This window comes from Bacillus rossius, chromosome 17 (genome assembly GCF_032445375.1).
Source record: "Bacillus rossius redtenbacheri isolate Brsri chromosome 17, Brsri_v3, whole genome shotgun sequence".
Taxonomy (NCBI): Eukaryota; Metazoa; Arthropoda; class Insecta; order Phasmatodea; family Bacillidae; genus Bacillus; species Bacillus rossius.
Window position 1 is genome coordinate 5,469,597 of NC_086344.1, and position 21,868 is coordinate 5,491,464.

The following is a 21,868-nucleotide window of genomic DNA, read 5'->3' on the forward strand; positions in this document are numbered from 1 at the left end:
GTTTCTAGAAGCCAAGATGGCTACCGTAACAAATATTGTAACGTTTCTAGAATCCAGGATGGCGACAGAGGTCAAAGTTATCCTAGATGGATGCCGTGACATCACAATCCAATATTTCGACCATAACGAGAAAAGTGCAACGGTGATGTCATAATCCAATATGACGTGACGTCAGAGGTCGGTCGGCACCGGCACCGCACCCTGTGCTAGGATCCCCTTTAATATACTACTTTAGATGTTAAACATCACTGGCGAGTAATGAAAAACACGCTCGAGTTTTTATCTCTGCTCTAATTCTGATGATGCATAATTGGAATGAGAAGATTAAACAGAAAAAAATATCTGTATTTGTGTTTGTATTAGTTTCTTTATGCATTACTAGCAGGATCTGGCAGTCATTGTCCTGCAGTGTTTATTTATTTATCTATATATATATTTGAAATCATATATCATTTGAAATGGTATTCCATTATAAACTCATTCACCAAATACTAATCACAGTCACAATCACCTGTTTGTTGTTATTAAATATTAGGGACAGTAAACAAAGTCACAATATACCCATTTTCATGGCGATATGTTAAACGTTTTAGAAGTTGATGCGATGCAGCGCCATCTTGCACGCGTTAAAGTAAAATAAATAGCAAAAAATTATTCTCCATGAAAATACACATCGATGTGCCAACTTTCTTGGCGATCGGTCAAACGGTGTCGGAGTTTATCGACGTCATACATAAATAAATAAATAAATAAATAAATAAATAAATAAATACATACATACATTATATATATTGTGGGTTTGATATATTTATAATATAAAAGTGTTTTATTCTTGTACCTCATAATATTGATTGTCTTTCAGACGCACTTCCCTGAGAACAGCATTTATTTTTTAAAATATGGTTTTATCAACTAAGTAGGCTTGTGCAACTTACGTGATGATACAACTTATAAGTAATGGTTAAAACATGAAATAGTGTTTTTAAAAAAAAAACAATAATTGTGTAACTGTTGTTTTACGCGAATACAGGTATCTCGCAGCTACGCGTATATATTTTAGTATTTTTACAAAAATTAAGAGTTTTAATATGTGTATATAAAAATGTATAAATTTGTAAAACTAAAATCACAGTCAAAGACAGGTACTCGTACGTATGCACGCTAATATGTGAACTGAAGTTTTTGCGTTTGACAAAATGCCAACTCCATAATTTAGATGAAACTTGACTACATATCTCTGTGTTGCTAAATTTGTTGAAATTCTACGATTTATTTATTTAACTACAGTGTAAAGACTTTGGTTGGTTTACCTTGTTTTCTATACAATAATACACTCTATATAGCGTCACGCTCACTCTATTTAACGACAACAATACGGCATTATAAATCATTAAGCAGTACTTTCTAAGTTGCTGAAGTTGAAAATAATTGCAGCTGTGTAAGTTTTTTTGTTTGCTGTTTTGTTGTATTATCTAGCACGTGTTTACTTCGACTGACGTACCGGAGATTCCAAGAAATTTTGTCTTTCGTTTTTGTATGATGAACTTGCACATGTTTACCTCGGTCACTAGACTTTTGTCAAGTTGTAACACGTTATCATTATCACAGTTGCTTACAGACTTAGAACTGTAAACATGGCGAGTAAACGAAAATCTTTGTGTATTGACGAAAAAGTTTTAATAATACGCTCAATAGAGGCGGGAGAAAAGATCAGTGATGTTTAAAACCCTTTGGATTTAGCCGCTCTACCGTGTCTACAATATTAAAAAAAAAAAATACAATTTTAAAAAATTGGTTGTCTGTAAAGTTGGTTTACGGACGATAGTTTAACGTGGCAACGTCATAACAAAACATTGATGAAATTATTGCATACTTTTATGAATAAAGTTGAATCATTTTTATCGAATCATCACTATTTTGTATGGATACAAAGGAGTAAAATGAAATCTACAATTTAATTAATAAATTTACTTTTATTTGCAGTCATTAATTCAAATATGTTTATTACTTTAACTAAAAGATTATTTTAACTATAACTTTTATACATGTTTGCTATTTAACTTATTCCAATATGTGTTGTTCTGTTAAGGATAGGACGATGATAGGAAAAGTAGGAAACGAATGGGAGTGTTTCAAGTTTAATGTGCCTCGAAAAAGTCAAATCGATTGTTGTTCCAATCGAGTGGAAGAGAGATAGATGCGCCGCAAGCGTACAATGAGCGTAACGGGACACTGCGTAACGGGACACCGCGTAACGGGACAATGTGCGTAACGGGACACTTTTTCGTGCGTGCAGTCGGCGTTCATCGATTTATCAAACGTTGTCACGTCAATAAGAAGAAACATACGAAAATACAATTTAAATATTGAATCAGCAAAAAACATCAGACGAAGATCACAGACTATAGGCAATAAGTGTTATTTGTATTAATATTAATGTTCGTGTGTAAAATGTGTACTATAGTAGTAAATACAAATTATTATAGAATAGTAAAATTATATATTTTATTTCTCTCCATTTAACGACCACTCTCTAATCGCCGAAAAATGTCGTTACATAGAGTTTACACTGTATCTTGCTTTCGGCGGTAGTTGTGCGATAGACTGACAAATCTAGGTGGTCCACATGAATGATTTTCGTTCGTTACAGACATATTAAATATAAATTGGTTTTAATAATAATATAACCTAATAGGTAGGGGCAGGCATTTTTCGCGAATAAAGCTGAACGTCTACTAGACTGCAACAAGGTAAACGCTCACCAGCGGTTTCTTCCTTGTGATTGGCGGCCGTCTGCGAGAGAAGTAGTTGCCTTGTTTGGCTGAGCCACTCAGGACGCGTTTGCTTCCGCAACGAATTACTGTGATTGGTGTTTTAACAATCGTCATGTAAACCTACCTGAAAGAAACTCGTCCAATCACGAAACACAGACGATGTTACACTGTTTTAACTTTTAGCTAGTCTGAAAATCTTTTCGCGAAATATGCATGACCCTACTAATAGGGTACCGAATTACACACGTTAATTAAAATAAAGTTTTTCCTTTGCTTCCTTAGCAACATTTATGTGGCTTGATCTTACACTTATTGTAATTTGTTTTTAATTTAGTCATAAAATGTAACACCAATCTAAATTTTCATTCATTGTTACACCTTTTTTAAAGCTATTTCACTATTATGAAACCATTTTAAGTTATTACGCTCATCATGTGAATCTCATATGGGCTTAACTTGAACATCCATACAACATTTTATCAATATTAATGTGTGTTGGCATAGTTCGGTAATATATATTTATACGAGTGACTATTTTAAATAAATACGGTAAAATAATTTATTTTTATTTGAACCGTCCGAATCGGTATACATTTTAGTAAAGAGCTAGAACCGGGCGTAAATGACAATAGTATGTTTCTTCCTTTCATGGCAAGATTCACGTGTGAACCGAATGACATTCACGACAGTCGATGAATACATAAAACCTTGGCTAAAAGGAGTCTTGGTGAAACACGGTTGAGGTTTCAGGAAAGGCTTTTTTCTACCAAACTTATTTAATGGTTCTAATGAACTTGAAGGCATGAACTGAGTGCGTGAAATCATGTGGTGTACATTCTGGATGAACCTTTCGTATGCAGCCTCGTCTTGAAACTTTATTTTTAGTATAGCATTCAATAACGATTTTAAAAAATGTTTTCAAAACCCGCGGAAAAACTCAGGTTTCTGTGGTTCAGGGAAAACATAATTTTTTTCTGATTTAATGTACGATATATAAAAATAGAAAGTTTTAAGACGAATGCTACATACGAAATTGTATAGCACGTGATTTTATGCTTTCAGTGCATGTTACGATTAACATAAAAATTTGCAAGTTCATAAAAAACCCATTAAATAAACACTTTCCAGTAAAAAAAAAACCTTTCATAAATAATTATAAATGGATATATTATGAATTTATTTTTGATTATGCTAAAAGCACGAAATATTATAAGCAAAATAATTTAGGATACTACACAATTAATGGGTTGCGAAAGCGATAACTTCACTTTAATTCCTTGAACTTACACATAATTTCCATAGTACTAATTCGTGACTGTTTCAAATATTCTTAATTCCCCCTTTATTTGAGTATTTCTCCCTGCAGTTAAAGCAAAAATGACACGCGACCCCTCGAACATGCAGCCGCGACTACGCGCTTGTGTAGCGGGTTGCATATCGCCCAGGGGCGACTACATCACAGAGTCTCCCGATGCTAAGACGCAGTGTCCGTGTACAGGGGAAACGATAGTAAAGCTGGGTTTACGATTGATTTTCTTAAGAATTATAACTTAACATCGAGCACACGATTAAGTCAGAACTACATTGTCCAGTCTATGATTGACATAGAAGTCGTTAATTCTAACCAATCACAGCACAAAACACATGGTCGGCCATTGTTCGAAACGGAGAAGCAGGTTTGAAATAGGTTATTGACAAATGGGATATCTATTTTTTGAAATGGCAATTATACGAATTCTAACCCAAAATACTGCCTCACTCGGTCCAATAATAAGACATAAACTTCCGGTTGAAAGGTTCCGGTTTGTTGTGATTGGTGGCTTCCCTTAAGTCTTAACGAAAAATATAAAATATAACCATTTCTGTTAAGTCTTAAGTCATCACATGGTTCGCACACGACCCGTCAAAATTCACACACGACAATCATAAACCATTCCAATAGTTTACATAGAGTCATATGGTAAGTACACGACTAAGTCTTAAGTCTTAATTCTTAATTTTCAATCGTAAACCCACCTTAAAGGCCAGTTCTACAATACAACACAGACGGAGACGGACCCGTACGGATCAGCTCGGCGATACCCAGTTCTTACGTTTACGTTTCTCCGTGCGACCAAACCGAGTACTTGGCTCTGGTGGTAGCCATGTATGTTTATGTTCCAAACACGTTAAACAATTGTTTCAAGTACAAGAATATCTAGTGTCCTAATAGTATTATGTCGCTTATTTTAATCGTATGTATAAATTCTGCCCCTGGAAGCAATATATTTTTGAAGTGAAAACTTCTTTAGCCGTGTTGAGCGATTTTTGGTAGGGGCAAAAACTTATGGGTTCGCGTCACCGACATGCTAGTGACGGGTTGCGCCAGACTGGCGAATCGCAGCGGCCTGTGTACATGTATACGCATATATACACTAGTACATTGTATATACTCGACTGTATCATGTGCGTGTTGGAATCTTTTTTGGATGGGTAAAATCTTGTGACTTCGCATCACCGACATACTGTAGTAGCAGTAAGTGAAGTTAATTTGACCACTTGAATACATGACCTAGGTCTGACATCACTGGTAAGTCATAGCTAGGTAATGAATTTTTACGTAATTTTTACATACCACTGACATTTGTTGTGACTAAAAAATGATGCAAGGATAAATGATATGCTGACATCGTACTGATATAATGCCAAAATCCTTTTCTTAGGTACATTTGACGTAGAAATGATGAAATATTACACATTTAAAAACAAATTTCACTTCTGTTGTCAGTCCACATGACTGGCTACTTTTTTTTTAATTAAATTAATATTTCGTAACCTTGAAATACAATCTCACTGTTTGCCATTTGTTCCGTTTCCGTGCATTGTGGAAGCAGCAGACGCGACAGTGAAATGTCTTCGTTTACGTGCCATTGTAGAACATGCCTAAGACAATGCTTATAACCTCCGCAATGGACGCAATCACGTAACACGCAACCAACGAAAGAAAAACAAGGTCTTCAATAGACCAATCCAGTGTCTACTTCACCAACCCTATAACCTAAAATTGTAAGACAGCAGAAAACTAATTTCTAAGCCCGGCTTCTTTATGATTAATATTAGCTGCAGTACCCAACGTTTCCCGGGCTAAACACAGGGTGAAGGGGGCCTTTTTTCGAAATCAGATGTAGTTAGTTATTGTCTTCTTAATTTGAATGTCAAGTGTGAAAAATAATTTATATCACTTTCAGATCCCGACAGACGTTGTTCTGCCAGTGTATAGTTATTTACCTGTATATATCTAATAATTGATTGTCAGTATGTAATCTAGAATCTATAAAGCACTATAGAAAAAAGGTGCAAAATGAGAGATTACAAATATTGAAAAGATTCCATTATCTAGCTAATGCTCGGCATGCATTGCAATGCCTCATTCAGTTTTGTTTTGTAATATGTTTGAAGTAGTTCCACATATACAAATCATCTATCCATCTCTCTAAATATATATTTATCTCTCTCTCTCTCTATATATATATGTATATATATATATATATATATATGTGTGTGTGTGTGTGTGTGTGTGTGTGTGTGCATCTATATCTCTATTTATCTCTTTATATCTACATATATACATGTAAACCTCCCACTATCTCTATCTCTTCTACATATAAATCTCTATATAGCTATATACATATTGTTACGATCGCGCTTGGTTGCAGTGCTTGGCGTCGCCGCGCTCGTTCGGCCTGTCTGCGCCCCCTTCCACCCGCATCCTCTCCCTGGTATCTCGTGTCATACTATCTCGCGACATCCTGATCTTCGCAGCGCGCACCTGCCTCAGATCGAGTTACTTAAAAGAGGCCGCACTGCGGCATAAAAGGACTCAGACATGTTTATCGGCGCGTTTTGTGGGAACCCGATGCTTGTTGCGTTTATCGGCGTTCTTTGAGCAGCCGCCGCGTCCTTCGACAGGACTCACGACGCGTTTCTGGGAATTTCGACGGCGAAGGTCACGCGATATCTCGGAGACATGCCCGATTGTTCTGGACGGGAACCCAAGGGCTATATAAGGAGGTAGGGCCGGCCTTCGAGCAGTCTGAGAGGGGTTCGAAGTGTCCAGGGCGAAGAGTTCAGTTCCGGGCGATAGTGTCGCGGGCGCGGCGAAATTCAGAGCGAGGCGTCGAGTGGGATCTCGGCGAAGGGGAAGTGTGACGGCGGCGGCGGAGTGCGGCGACGGAGTCCTGCGACTAAGGACCACGAGGGGTGCTGCGGCGAGAGTTGCGCCAGAGGTGCGGCCCAGCGAGGTGTGTGGAACTAGTGACTGGGGAATAGGCCTTTCTTTAAGTGTAATTAATTATTTGTCATTTTAGAAGATTTTTGTAAGTGACATGAGTAGTGGCAATAAATAAAACTGTGTTTGATAAAAATCTTTAATTGGGCTATCCTTCACGAACCCGCAGTAAATCGTAACTATATATATATATATATATATATATATATATATATATATATATATATATATATATAACCCATTTCATTCTCTATACCTCGCTCTATCTCAACTTATACCTATCTCTGTCTCTATCTCACTATATATATATATGCATATCACTCTATCTCTGTCCGTCTTTTATATTTAAATAAATTGTGTAATGCATGCGCACTTATACAACAAAAACAGACGAAGTGCCATTATATAATATGAAATAAACACATTTTTTGAAACGATTCGTGCTCCAACTATTGCAAAATAGTTATACCGTCTCAGAAACCTTCACGGGCATGCGCATAACAACTCACAAAAATTTCATTGCAATCGGATGAATGGTATAGGAACGCATACGGCACAAATAAACGAAAATTAAAGACATTACAAATGCATCAAACGATGGTGCTTTTAAAATTGAAGGCAACTCTAACTATTGACGAATTTAAGAACAAAAATGTTATTAGCGCCTTTATTTTGCTAGACGCTGCGAGCTCCACTAAGCGAGCTGGTCTCACCAAGGAGAAAAATATGAATTTGCCAGACCTTACTATGTGTATGAGCATGTGGCAGACATAGAGAAATGACACTCACTCACTATTTGTATGTCTATGACATATGATTTGTTCTGTTATAAATTTAAATTATCACTTTTTTACTCCCTTAGAAATGGAATTTCATATTAATATGTGGTCTATGTGTTAATCCAGGTTATGAGCTTGCTGTAGGTCAAATTTCATCCAGATCCGTTCAGCCGTTCTGGCGTGAATGAGTAACAAATATCCATCCATCCATCCATCCAAACTTTGGCATTTAAAATATTAGTGGGATTTATCACGTAAACAAAAGAAATTGTCAATCTTTTTATTTAAAAGAGTATTTTTCTTTCGCTTAGTAGAGGTTTAACAAGTATGTAGATATTCGTTTTATGTTTCTTGCAATGGGAAAGATTTATTTTAAATATTTGGACATACGCTATTACTAGTATGCACTTTATGTCAAAGAAAATACCGGACAAAAAAAATTAATACACATACACACTTAAAACAAGCCAACATAAGTCTATGTCAAATGTTCCATGTAAAGAGACAGCTTCAGAAGAAACCACATGATTTATAAACTGCTGAAGATATCCGAGTGTTGTCTGTTTACGAAAAACATTTGAGAATCCGCTGAGGACAACCGAGTAGTTCTGTTTCTGTAATTCGTTTTTGAACTGTACTTTTAGAAAGGTAAAAATGGCTAAAACCCGTGTTTTCAGAATAATTTTTTTTTTTTAGACTTGAACCTCCCGGTACAGATTCTTGACAGCACTTAAGAGACTTGCATTACACCTTTACCTTCATTCCTATGCCATATTATGTTAGGTTACAGCTCAAAATTTCATAGTTGCTCTATGCACGACGAGAAGACTGCGCGCCAGTTCAAAGCCTTGCACTTAGAGGCGATAGCACGCTAGAAGCACCAGCGAGCATCGCACTTATCATCTCGCCTCCCCTGAAAGACGTAGGCGAGACGTCTCTCAAATGAGCAACCAATGAACATGTGTTATTTTCCCGAGTGTGTAGGGAACCTTGGGAGTCTATCCTGGAGGACATTAACACATAAACCCGAGTATGTTGTGTTTCCTGAGAATGAGAGGTGAACCCGGGAGTGAAAAAATTTGTCTGATTCGTAACGGGAGTTTCCAGGTACGTACTTTCCTATTCTTAATTCTAATAGATGTAAGTTAGTTGAAACAAATAGACTACTGTACTTTGAAGAAGTCTTATACACTAGTTTTTTTTTAATGACCATAAGCTTGCATGCTCATCATAAGTTTTTATTTTTTTGTTCAACAAACCACAGACTGGGCAGCCGACATGGATCGAAAAGGGAGATTGGGAGGGGGAAGTTTGATATTCGTTTTCTTTTTTTTTTTAATTTTGGTTTTATTTAGCCTAATAGGACGAAAATGCTAACAGCGTTCATAGAAAACGTTACAAGTAATGCGATACGCAAAGATCACGTCATTTACAGATATGACCTCGTTAACGTTCGTTTAGTCTTTAGATTTTTTTGTTAACTAGTTAATGCTCGGCATGCGTTGCCTCTTTCAATTTTTATGTAAATTTTTTTTAAGTAGTTACACATACACAAAGGATCTCTATCCCTAAATATCTATCTGTCGCTCTACAAATCTCACTATATTTCTCTACATATACAAATATCGCTCTATATATCTATCCATATCTCTACATATCATTATATATCTAAATCCATATCTCTACATATCATATATCTAATCGTCCCTATCTATATCTATATCACTCTCTCTGTATGCAATTATATTTCCCTCTCTAAAACTATACCTCTCTATACCTATCTATATATCTTTATTTATGCCTTTATCGTCTTAACTACACATTTATCTTTACAAAACAAAATACGAAAACACAAGCATTCATTTACATATATTTTTAAAAATCTATATTATAATTTATATTTTACCTGTCACAGGTATGACATAGATGTGTAAAAACACGTGCGTATTCGAATGAAACGTTGGATCAAAATTTCAAAGCAATATGTGGAAAACTTTCGGTGATTTAAGTTTTTGAACTAACATTGCATTTTTATTTATACAGATTGTAGGATTTAAAAAATTGTTAATAGGGAAGGGGCTCGACATAATTATTTGCCCCCAGGTCCTGCCACAGGACCAAAATTTGGACCATTGTTGAAGCCAAGATTCTATGACATTAAGTAAATTTTGCGTATCATTAAATAATCACTTAATCAGTTATTTTCTCCAGCGGTTACAATTTTAATTTAAGTAATATGTACCTTAACCACGCTTCAAATAATATTACAAAACCTATATTTGCGCTTCTTCATGTACATAATTTAGATGAACAATTTCAGTTCATAATCATTGCGGTCTAAATTTATTAGGCAAAACCCTCCATTAATACTTATGGACGGCCCTGTTGAATGGAAATGTTGTAATTGTAGTTAACATGTTATATGTAGCACAGCCTGGTTATAAAATTTACGCAAGAACGCAATACGCAAAATGTTCCGCAACTTCATTTTAGAGTAGATATCAGTTAATAAACTACCTACGCAAGGCGCAACGCAAGTATAATTCAACTTCCAACTTTCATGCATTTTGTGTTTCTTTTTCGACGGCTATAATTATTTGAAGAGAAAAGTTCCTATATTTTTTTTTTTCATAATGTATACACTTGCTAAACTTTCATACCGTTAAAACAAAATCACAATTTTAAGTAAAATTACAGACAAGTTCTTCTGTTTTCGTGAAAAATATGAATTATCAAAATAAGCCTACGGATTTTTTTTTCTACTGTTTTACATTTTCAAGTTGTAGGGCCGTGACATCTTGCGACTTGCGTGCTTTTTTTAAGGCCGTCTCCAACTGCAATGTCCTGAACTGTGACCGACGGACAGTGATCACTGATTGGCCACGTGACCCTCCGACATGCGTGGTGTGGGCGGTGGTCCGAATACATTGGTCAACTTGAACTTTTATGTCCCAATGCGTTTCCTTGGATAGCAGTGAAGAATGAACACTTGTGATATTTAATAATGTTCGCAGGCTTTCACGACCATTGCAGGGCCGTATTTACGCGCAGGCTATCGAGGCTGTAGCATATGGGCCCGCACCACAAATGGGGGCCCGCACCACACGACACGAAAAAAAAATTATACTGCGATTTGGATCTTCTTATAAGTATTCTTAAAATACGCGTCGACATAGTGTCCAGTTGTTTTGTGTGGATTAATTGCGCCGAACTAAACTCTTCTGCATAAATAATTTTCGATTATTTTCATTGGTTTTGGTGTCACTTAATTCCTTAACCTCGAAATACTGTTTGGTTAAATTGTCTAGTTTAATAATAAACTAATGTTTTCAAAATAGAAAATTCATCAAAAATATGAGTTTTGTAGGTCAATTAAAAATACTACCCACCCAGACCCAGGCAAGAGGCACCCACTGTTTCACTGGAAGGGGATACTCAATAGACCCCCCCGCCCCCCCCCCCCTCCTTATCCACTTAGAGAGGGCCCACACCACAGACTCAGCCTAGGGGCCCACAGGCAGTAAATCCGGCCCTGGACCATTGTCTGAAGTAGCTTGGCTTCTGGGTTAGTAGGTAACTTGATCCCTGCTGATGGCGACTGCAGTGTCAACCGAAACGTCGGTGAATTAATCGCCAAGTACATGGCTACAACCCAGAAGCATAGCTACTTCATTAGTGATATTTATTGTTTCCGGGTCCCGTTTCAAAAGGTAAACAAAAAATAACGGACATTTATTAATTTTTACTTTTCCCTTACAAAATAAATAATAAATATTACTGACCTCCCACATTTTTCACAAGTTAACTTAAACATTCAAAACTTATCTGCGTACACATTTAAAAAAAAAACACATTTAAAAACACTAAACAAAACCAATTATTTTGGCGCTTTATATTTACTGCGCCATTGTGACTACTTAAGAAATCAGAAGATTTCTGACATCGGCCATCGCTGTTTTCCGTGTTGACAATGTGACGTCATTCACATCCGGATACGGACATGGACCGCTCACAGGTTTCGGACTGTTGTAGCCGGGGCTTTTGTAAACGTCCAAGCGTTGGTTTTGTGTAGTTTTACAAACCCAGTCTGAAGATGGTGGTTATACGTAAATAACGAAGATCTGTTTTACTCACGGCACCGTGATGCGCATCTTCGCCGAGTTGTCGCCGCCGTCAGCTACGGGAACTCGCGCACCACGATACCAGTTCTACTTCCAGTTCTACTTCTACTTCTATCCGCGGTCCCTCGACAGCGGGAGCACAGACCGACACCCGCCATGCCGACGCGACCAGCGCTCAGCCACTGAACCCGCGCGGCGCAGGGCTGCCAACCACTCCACCCACAACCTGCGCGCGCGATAACTCTCGCGCCCGCGCGCCGGAAATATCGTACGCCGCGCGATGTTTCGGCGGACTCGTGCCGCAGGAAGCGACGATTTCCAAGTGCGCATCAAGGTGTATCTGGGAGGATCGCCTCTCCACCTTCCCAAATTTGGAAAGAAAAAGTTGGCTGTCTGTAAAGTCGGTTTACGGACGATAGTTTAACGTGACAACGTCATAACAAAACATTGATGAAATTATTGCATACTTTTAAGTATAAAATTTAATCATTTTTATTGAATTATCACTATTTTGTATGGATACAAAGAAGGAGTGAAATGAAATCTACAATTTAATTGATAAATTTACTTTTATTTGTACTCATTAATTTAAATATGTTTATTACTTTAACGAAGAGATTATTTTAACTATAACATTTACACATGTTTGCTATTTAACTTCTTCCAATCTGTGTTATTCTGTTAAGGATAGGACGATGATAGGAAAAGTCGGAAACGAATGGGAGTGTTTCAAGTTTAATGTGCCTCGAAAAAGTCAAATCGATGGTTTTTCCAATCGAGTGGAAGTGAAAGAGAGATAGATGCGGCGCAAGCGTACAATGAGCGTAACGGGACACAGCGTAACGGGACACAGCGTAACGGGGCAATGTGCGTAACGGGACACTTTTTCGTGCATGCAGCCGGCTTCATCGATTTATTAGGCGTCACGTCAAAAAAAATGACTTCAACTACGTCAAAGCATGCCAAATCCTGATAATTCCTAACTCCGTGATTATGACGACACCGAAAACATCACTGGCGCAGTCGTTTGACAAGCTGGATGACTTAGAGTTTCCATCGAATATTTCCTAAATAGCAAGGGTTCTAAAATATGCCGGATGTTTGACGGAATCAGTTAAAGAGATTCGTACCCAGTGAAAACGTAAATTACTCACTTATAAGCTACAACAAAACTCTAAAAGCAAAAGACACATGGGGGATTACAGAAGTTATAGAGTTGAAATAACTAACATAGTGTTAATATTAAAGCCATAAGTTATTTAACTTTTTAAAGATCGCAGAACATCCTTTTTTTTTACTATGCAACAACACCTAGTAATAATATGATTTAGAATTACAGATATATTAAAAGTTAAGAAATTGATTAAAACCATTAAAAGTAAAAACAAAAAAAAATATGCATCTAGCACTGTGATACACTAATAAACATTCGAAATAAGACTAAAATCAGGAAATGTTTGGGCTAGCTCTATCAAAAATAAACGTTGATAAGTGAGACAAGTTATATTTATTATTATATATACTTTATTTAATAGAGAAATTGAAAATCATTCTTCGTCCAATATTGCCTCTCCAACGTTTTTTATCAAATATACTTTGACAGTGTGAAGGGCCTTTACAGTTGGATACTCCTTTAATTGAACCTTAAGTGATCAGTGATTTTACGGAAAAGAGGGTCCAAGACACAAATTTCATGGCTTTTTTATTCTAGGATAGGCCGAAGAGTCTGGAACTATTTTCAGAACAGAACTGTTTTACTATGTTTAATTATTAATACATGATGTCTCAGATAAACTCTGGGAATCAATTGTACAGATCAAAAGCCATAAATATACCTTGTAAAAGTGATTCGAAAAATCACGTGTTCGGAAGAATTTTCGCATTTTGTGTTTTCCAACATTTTCACTTCCTTATTGTATCTATAAAACCACTGATAATTACATATATCTATCACAATGAAATGAATTCATTCTTTGACGTTGGAATCCTTTCACCAATGCTGCTGTAAGGTAGTGAAAAGAAGGAAGAAAAAATTACAGAAGGTGTACTTAGTAATATAAAGAAATTCCAAGAAGTGCAATATAATATTTTCATGTGACCTTAAATAAGACATTGTTATATTTAACACTGAAATGTTATTAATTCCCTTCCCTTCCCTTCCTAAAAATGTTTTGTTTTGAACCACGATTCTTAACATTCAATCATCATTTTCTAACCCTATTGCAACGTTATTTTCATAAGTATCTGAGTATATTCTTTAAAGTCCATAAGATGAAAAATTTTGAGTTAAATTTAAGGAGATGTTTTTTTTTAATTTTAATAGATATAAGTTTTTTTTTTAAGTGAAATTTATTTACAGCCAATAGGATAGGAGGAGGCGAAGTCGTCATCAAAGCGAAACGAAAAATGTGGGAAACGAATAGTGTAGGTGACGCAAAATGAAACGATCAGGAGTGGGGAGCTCGATGACAATTTCAAACTTAATTTCTTGCTCACTCGCATACTTTCACACATTACGATATATACATACACATACACACAATAATAACTTAAATTATTTTTTCCCTTTTTAGCAAAAACCACGCACTTAATCCATAAAAATTTAGTATCATATCTAGATTTTTCTATTATTGAATTATTTTTAATTAAATTATATATATTTTTTTAATATTTGTCTGTTTAATTTGTTTGAGTAGGTATCGAGCAATAAAAACTGGGCCTATTTTGATGACACTTTTTATATTTAAATTGTGATGGTTTATTCCGCTACAATAACGGGAGCCGGAGATATAAAAATAAAAACACTTTTTTTTCACAACCAAGTGCACCCAATATAAGGTGAGCTCACATTTCTACCACCCACTTCTACCACTTATATTATCATGCATCACATATATCGGTACTCTAATTGATTTAGTCCATCAAATAACTAACTATTAGAGACCGGAAAAATTCGCGGATTCATTCGGCGATAGGTTAGAATTCAAATACATATACCTCATAGATGATTTTGCTATTGGCTTACTGTTCATCTGGACGCATTTCAACCAATAATAAACCCTCAACCAAAGAAGGATCGAATCACAGACGAACCAGCCGAGAGACTCCAAATAGGCAGCCAATGAACTTGCGTTATTTGTCCGAGTGTACAGGGGAATGTGCAGTCTATCCTGAAGGCCATCGAAACCACGAATTTTTCCGGTTTCTACTAACTATTTCATGATTGATGATAACCTTTTTTATTACATCCTGTGATAACTAAAGAAAAAAAAATCACCGTTCGATAATTCGCAATGGACACACATTAGTTTAACATTACCTATTATACATTATATTTGTGAAAATTCTATTTTAACGTGCGTGGCGGCCTAGCACTCGCTAGTTATTTATTTTTTTTTAAGTAGCTACAGTAAATTTAGAACATTTTCATAATTTCAAATTTTTTGAAATTTTCAAATGTTTGAACCGATACTAGCCAATATATATATTTTTAAATCTTAATCTGAAGATTTCACACAAGACTGTCTTAAAACAGGAGAGATCTGAACGCTCTTTCGAAAGGAGCTATCGTGTACGGTACAGAGACTGCCAGAATCCAACTCGCCGAGTACCATAATTCTCGCGCCGTTTTGTTATCGCCGCACTCCGGACACTCGTGACTTCCGCGACGTCACAGGCACGTCCTTATCTGTCCTCCTCCCCCCTCACCCACCCCTACGACCTTGAGCGTGCAGGCACCAACACATTCCTGGGCGTCGCTTCGAGGTGAACCTGCAACGGAGCCCGTGAAACACCTCTGGGACCACAAGGGTGGGACTAGGTGGACCTCTGGGACCACAAGGGTGGGACTAGGTGGACCTCTGGAACCACAAGGGTGGGACTAGGTGGACCTCTGGGACCACAAGGGTGGGACTAGGTGGACCTCTGGGACCACAAGGGTGGGACTAGGTGGACCTCTGGAACCACAAGGGTGGGACTAGGTGGACCTCTGGGACCACAAGGGTGGGACTAGGTGGACCTCTGGGACCACAAGGGTGGGACTAGGTGGACCTCTGGGACCACAAGGGTGGGACTAGGTGGACCTCTGGGACCACAAGGGTGGGACTAGGTGGACCTCTGGGACCACAAGGGTGGGACTAGGTGGACCTCTGGAACCACAAGGGTGGGACTAGGTGGACCTCTGGGACCACAAGGGTGGGACTAGGTGGACCTCTGGGACCACAAGGGTGGGACTAGGTGGACCTCTGGGACCACAAGGGTGGGACTAGGTGGACCTCTGGGACCACAAGGGTGGGACTAGGTGGACCTCTGGGACCACAAGGGTGGGACTAGGTGGACCTCTGGGACCACAAGGGTGGGACTAGGTGGACCTCTGGGACCACAAGGGTAGGACTAGGTGGACCTCTGGGACCACAAGGGTAGGACTAGGTGGACCTCTGGGACCACAAGGGTAGGAGTAGGTGGACCTCTGGGTCCACAAGGGTGGGACTAGGTGGACCTCTGGGTCCACAAGGGTGGGACTAGGTGGATCTCTTTGTCCACAAGGGTAGGAGTAGGTGGACCTCTGGGACCACAAGGGTGAGACTAGGTGGACCTCTGGGACCACAAGGGTATAAGTAGGTGGACTTCTGGGACCACAAGGGTAGGAGTAGGTGAACCTCTGGGACCACAAGGGTGGGACAAGGTGGACCTCTGGGACCACAAGGGTGGGACTAGGTGGACCTCTGGGACCACAAGGGTGGGACTAGGTGGACCTCTGGAACCACAAGGGTGGGACTAGGTGGACCTCTGGAACCACAAGGGTGGGACTAGGTGGACCTCTGGGACCACAAGGGTGGGACTAGGTGGACCTCTGGGACCACAAGGGTGGGACTAGGTGGACCTCTGGGACCACAAGGGTAGGACTAGGTGGACCTCTGAAACCACAAGGGTGGGACTAGGTGGACCTCTGGAACCACAAGGGTGGGACTAGGTGGACCTCTGGGACCACAAGGGTGGGACTAGGTGGACCTCTGGGACCACAAGGGTAGGACTAGGTAAACCTCTGGGACCACAAGGGTAGGACTAGGTGGACCTCTGGGACCACAAGGGTAGGAGTAGGTGGACCTCTGGGTCCACAAGGGTGGGACTAGGTGGACCTCTGGGACCACAAGGGTGGGACTAGGTGGACATCTGGGACCAAAAGGGTGGGACTAGGTGGACATCTGGGACCACAAGGGTAGGAGTAGGTGAACCTCTGGGACCACAAGGGTGGGACTAGGTGGACGTCTGGGACCACAAGGGTAGGAGTAGGTGGACCTCTGGGACCACAAGGGTAGTAGGTGGACCTCTGGGACCACAAGGGTGGGACTAGGTGGACCTCTGGGACCACAAGGGTAGGAGTAGGTGGACCTCTGGGACCACAAGGGTAGGACTAGGTGGACCTCTGGGACCACAAGGGTGGGACTAGGTGGACCTCTGCGACCACAAGGGTAGGAGTAGGTGGACCTCTGGGACCACAAGGGTAGGAGTATGTGGACCTCTGGGACCACAAGGGTAGGACTAGGTGGACCTCTGGGACCACAAGGGTAGGACTAGGTGGACCTCTGGGACCACAAGGGTAGGAGTAGGTGGACCTCTGGGACCACAAGGGTAGGACTAGGTGGACCTCTGGGACCACAAGGGTAGGACTAGGTGGACCTCTGGGACCACAAGGGTAGGACTAGGTGGACCTCTGGGACCACAAGGGTAGGAGTAGGTGGACCTCTGGGACCACAAGGGTAGGACTAGGTGGACCTCTGGGACCACAAGGGTAGGACTAGGTGGACCTCTGGGACCACAAGGGTAGGAGTAGGTGGACCTCTGGGACCACAAGGGTAGGACTAGGTGGACCTCTGGGACCACAAGGGTAGGACGTGGACGCACCACAACGCCGAAATACCACATCGCCGAACGTAAAATAACGCCGAAAACCATAACGCCAAATGCCATATTGACTACAACGCCGACAGCTAGAAAACTGCTGTGTACCACGACGCCGAATTACCACAACGCCGAAATACATTAACGCCGAAAAATGTCATTGCAGGACTGCCACAAAGGTGAGGTTAGGTAAGGTAAGGTTAGCACACAAATTCATTCAGTTGTTCTATATTTTGCTCCTGTGCCCCCCCCCCCCCCCTCCACACGCCACCCGCAACAATTTCGGCGTTACTGTATTTTTAGGCGTTGTGGTACACAGCAGTTTTCTAGCTGTCGGCGTTGCGGTAAATTTGGCATTCGGCGTTATTGTACGTTCGGCGTTGTGGTAACGACCCGGGTAGGACTAGGTGGACCCCTGGGTCCAGGGCCCGGACCTAAAGGGGGCCTGTGCCCAGCCCTACACCATTTTTTTTTTAATTTTGGAGAGAAACTTCTTTGCTGAGGGGACTAAGATATTTGAGCGTTAAGATAATTCCGATCCAAATGAGGGGAATGGTTAGGTACGTGGTGGACCGCTAGAAGAGGAGAGTGCGTCAGCGGCGACGCCAGTCCAACGCATGCTCAATGTGGCCATTGTTGAGAAAAAAATTATAATTTTATAAATAAAGTTTAGTTTAAACTTACAAAAAATAGTTACCATAATACCTGTATTTTCAGGTTAAATTACAATCTTAAATGAGTATGGATAAATTAGATCGGAAAAATTCGCGGGTTCAATGACCTCCAGGATAGACTCCTATATCCTCTACACACTAAGGAAAATGCCAACTGTTCATTGGCTGCTGACTTGTGAGTCGTCTCGACTGGGTGGCCTGTGATTCGACACTTCCTATTGAGTGAGGGTCTCTAATTGGCCCTCAGTCATCCAGATTAACAGTGAACCAATTGCAGAAGCAGCACTAAGGTATAATTATTTGAATTTTAGCATAACACGAAATGAATTCGCGAATTTTTCAGGTCTCTTTGGATAATAAATAACCAAGTGACTGTATAATAGGGGGCCCGTGTCTGGTCCTGGGTCAAGGGCCCGTGATAGAATGCGGGGGCCATGTCTGGGGGACAGTGCACATTTGTACATTCCTGCGGAAACAACTGCATCGCTACAATACAGTGATCGTCGAGTGCTGGGTTCAATATCCTTGCTCAACTGAAAATGTAGAATATCTTATTGATTTAGTGCGTAGCTATACAAGGTAATTAGATAAATTTTAATTTTATATTTTGCTAATGAATCGTCTGTAATTAGAACAATGCCAAGCAATGAAGAAGCGGAGCAAGCTCTAATAGGTGCACTGCTAAATTATAATGAAAAAAAATAGACCAAATAAATAGCTTCTTCTTGCCTAAATATTTCTTCAGTGAATTACATGCTAAGATATATAGATAGCATGATTGAAAGGTTTCTTAGAAGGGGATAAGTGCTAATCCACTGCGTTATCCCAGGACCTTTAGCTATAACATGAAGCAATTACCTGAATAACCTTCCAGTCTTAACTGCGCACATTAATATTCATGATAAAACAAAAATAAAGTCCAATATTTCAATAATCAATTATCTTTTCCATGGTTAAATACATATCTGTGCTTGAATGACACATCAACTAAAATTTGAAAATATGCGCCAATTTTCGAAAGAAATACTCAAGTATTATCTCGAAAAACTATTTAACATGTGTAAAAATAACCATATCCATGTGTTGTACAAAGTGACAATATGTTTTTTGTAGTATTACAAACTATTTAAAGGAATATTTTGTAAAAATACAAAAAAGCTACAACCGAGCACACGTCGTACAAACATTAAGAATTCATCGTGATTTAGTGTTCTATATGTTGTAAACGTTCTACAAAATAAACACAAAGAAACAAAAATTAAAAAGTCAGAATTCGACACATAAACTTGGCTGCAGGTTGGTCACGAAAGAATAAGTTGATAAAATGACATCTCAAGGCTGGTTGGGATAATTACGCTCCTGAAGTTGGAACTGAACAATTATTTAGTTGCACATATGACAAAAGTATTAGAGTGAACGTTTCGATCATGTTCTGGAAAAAAAAAGTGATGAACTCCCAAGTCTAGTAGCAGCACGCCACAGAAATTCAGTTAAACATAATATAATGAAACATAATTCAGATGCTCAGTGTTACATCTTAACCACTTTCTCTAATATTTAGAAATAAAATGTTCAGCTCCATCTTCAAAGACGTTATCACGTAAGACTACAGATTGGAAAAAATTTCGCGGATACATTTCGCGTTGTGCTAGAATCCAAAAAACAAGTACATACCTTCATATTGATTGTTAGATTGGCTCGCAGTTTATATAAAGGGCTTTGAGCCAATGAAAAACCTTAACAAAAGATGTATCGAAGCAGAATCACCCCAGTTGACAGGTCTGACAAGTCAGTAGCCAATGAGCAGGTGGCATTCGCCCGAGTGTGAAGTGGAGTTAATTGAAACCGCGATTTTTTTCCAGTTTTAGACCATAAGTAGGACCATGCATATTTCACGAAACGATTCCGACACCAGCTGAAAGTTGAAACACTGTAGCATCGTCTGTGTTTCGTGATTGGGCAAGTTTCTTTCAGGTAGGTACATGACGATTGTTAAAAAAAAAAAAAAAAAACAATCACAGTAATTCATCGCGGAAGCAACGCGTCCTGAGTGGCTCGGCCAAACAAGGCAACTACTTCTCTCGCAGACGGCCGCCAATCACAAGGAAGAAACATCTGGCGCGCGTATACCTTGTTGCAGTCTAACAGGCGTTCAGCTTTATTCGTAGAGACCGGAAAAATTCGCGGGTTCGATGACCTCCAATATAGACTCCAATATCCTCTACACACTCGGGCAAATACCAACTGTTCATTGGCTGCTGACTTGTGAGTCGTCTCGACTGGGTGGCCTGTGATTCGACACTTCTATGAGTGAGGGTCTCTAATTGGCCCTCAGTCCTCCAGATTAACAGTGAACCAATGACAGAAGCAGCACTAAGGTATAATTATTTGAATTTTAGCATAACACGAAATGAACCCGCAAATTGTTCAGGTCTCTATTCGAGAGAGAAAAAAAACAGTCATGGGGACTGCCACCAGAAGTGATAACTTAAAACTTTGTTTTTAAATGTGTAATATGACATCATTTCTACGTCAAATGTACGTAAGAAAATGATTTTGGTATTATATCAGTAAAATGTCAGCATGATATCATTTATCCTTACAACATTTTTTAGTCACAACAGATGTCAGTGGTATGTAAAAATTACGTAAAAATTCATTGCCTAGCTATGACTAACCAGTGATGTCAGACCTAGGTCATGTACTCACGTGGTCAAATTAACTTCACTTACTGCTACTACAGTATGTCGGTGACGCGAACTCACAAGATTTTACCCATTCAAAAAAGAGAGTCCAACACGCACATGATACAGTCGAGTATATACAATGTATCAGTGTATACATGTACACAGGCAAGTGCGCGTCGCCAGTCTGGCGCAACACGTCACTAGCATGTCGATGACGCGAACCCATAAGTTTTGCCCCTACCAAAAATCGCTCAACGCGGCTAACGAAGTTTTCACGTCAAAAATGCCTGCCCCTAACCATAAGTCGTTTACATGTTTTGAACTTGTTTTGTCGTGATGATCCAAACGAATGATGTTTAGGGCCATGCATATTAGGCGAAAAGATTCCGAAACCAGCTGAAAGTTAAAACACTGTGGCATCGTCTGTGTTTCGTGACTGGGTGAGTTTCTTTCAGGTACATCACGATTGTTAAAACTCCAATCACAGTCATACATTGCGGAACCAGACACGTCCTGAGTGGCCCAGCCAAACAAGACAACTACTTCTCTCGCAGACGGCAGCCAATCACGAGGAAGAAACCGCTGGTGCGCGCGTATACCTTGTTGCAGTCTAAATGGCGTTCAGCTTTATTCGCGAAATTTGCCTGCCCCTAATGATGTTTGTA

The 21,868-nt window shown here is 39.5% G+C and overlaps 1 protein-coding gene across 4 annotated transcripts in view; it reads right to left on the reverse strand.

Annotated features, from left to right (window-relative positions):
- The window catches only part of LOC134540769 (mitogen-activated protein kinase kinase kinase 12), a 271,532-nt gene that overhangs the window by 97,264 nt on the left and 152,400 nt on the right, over window positions 1-21,868 (reverse strand). Inside the window, exon 1 of one of the 4 annotated variants that reach the window (XM_063383684.1) lies at window positions 11,955-12,119. The exons of the other annotated variants lie outside the window; for them this stretch is intronic. Within the exon in view, the coding sequence (XP_063239754.1) occupies window positions 11,955-11,971 (17 nt within the window). The 5' untranslated portion in view covers window positions 11,972-12,119. Of the gene's footprint in view, window positions 1-11,954; window positions 12,120-21,868 lie in introns of those variants that run through there. 4 annotated transcript variants of the gene reach the window in all.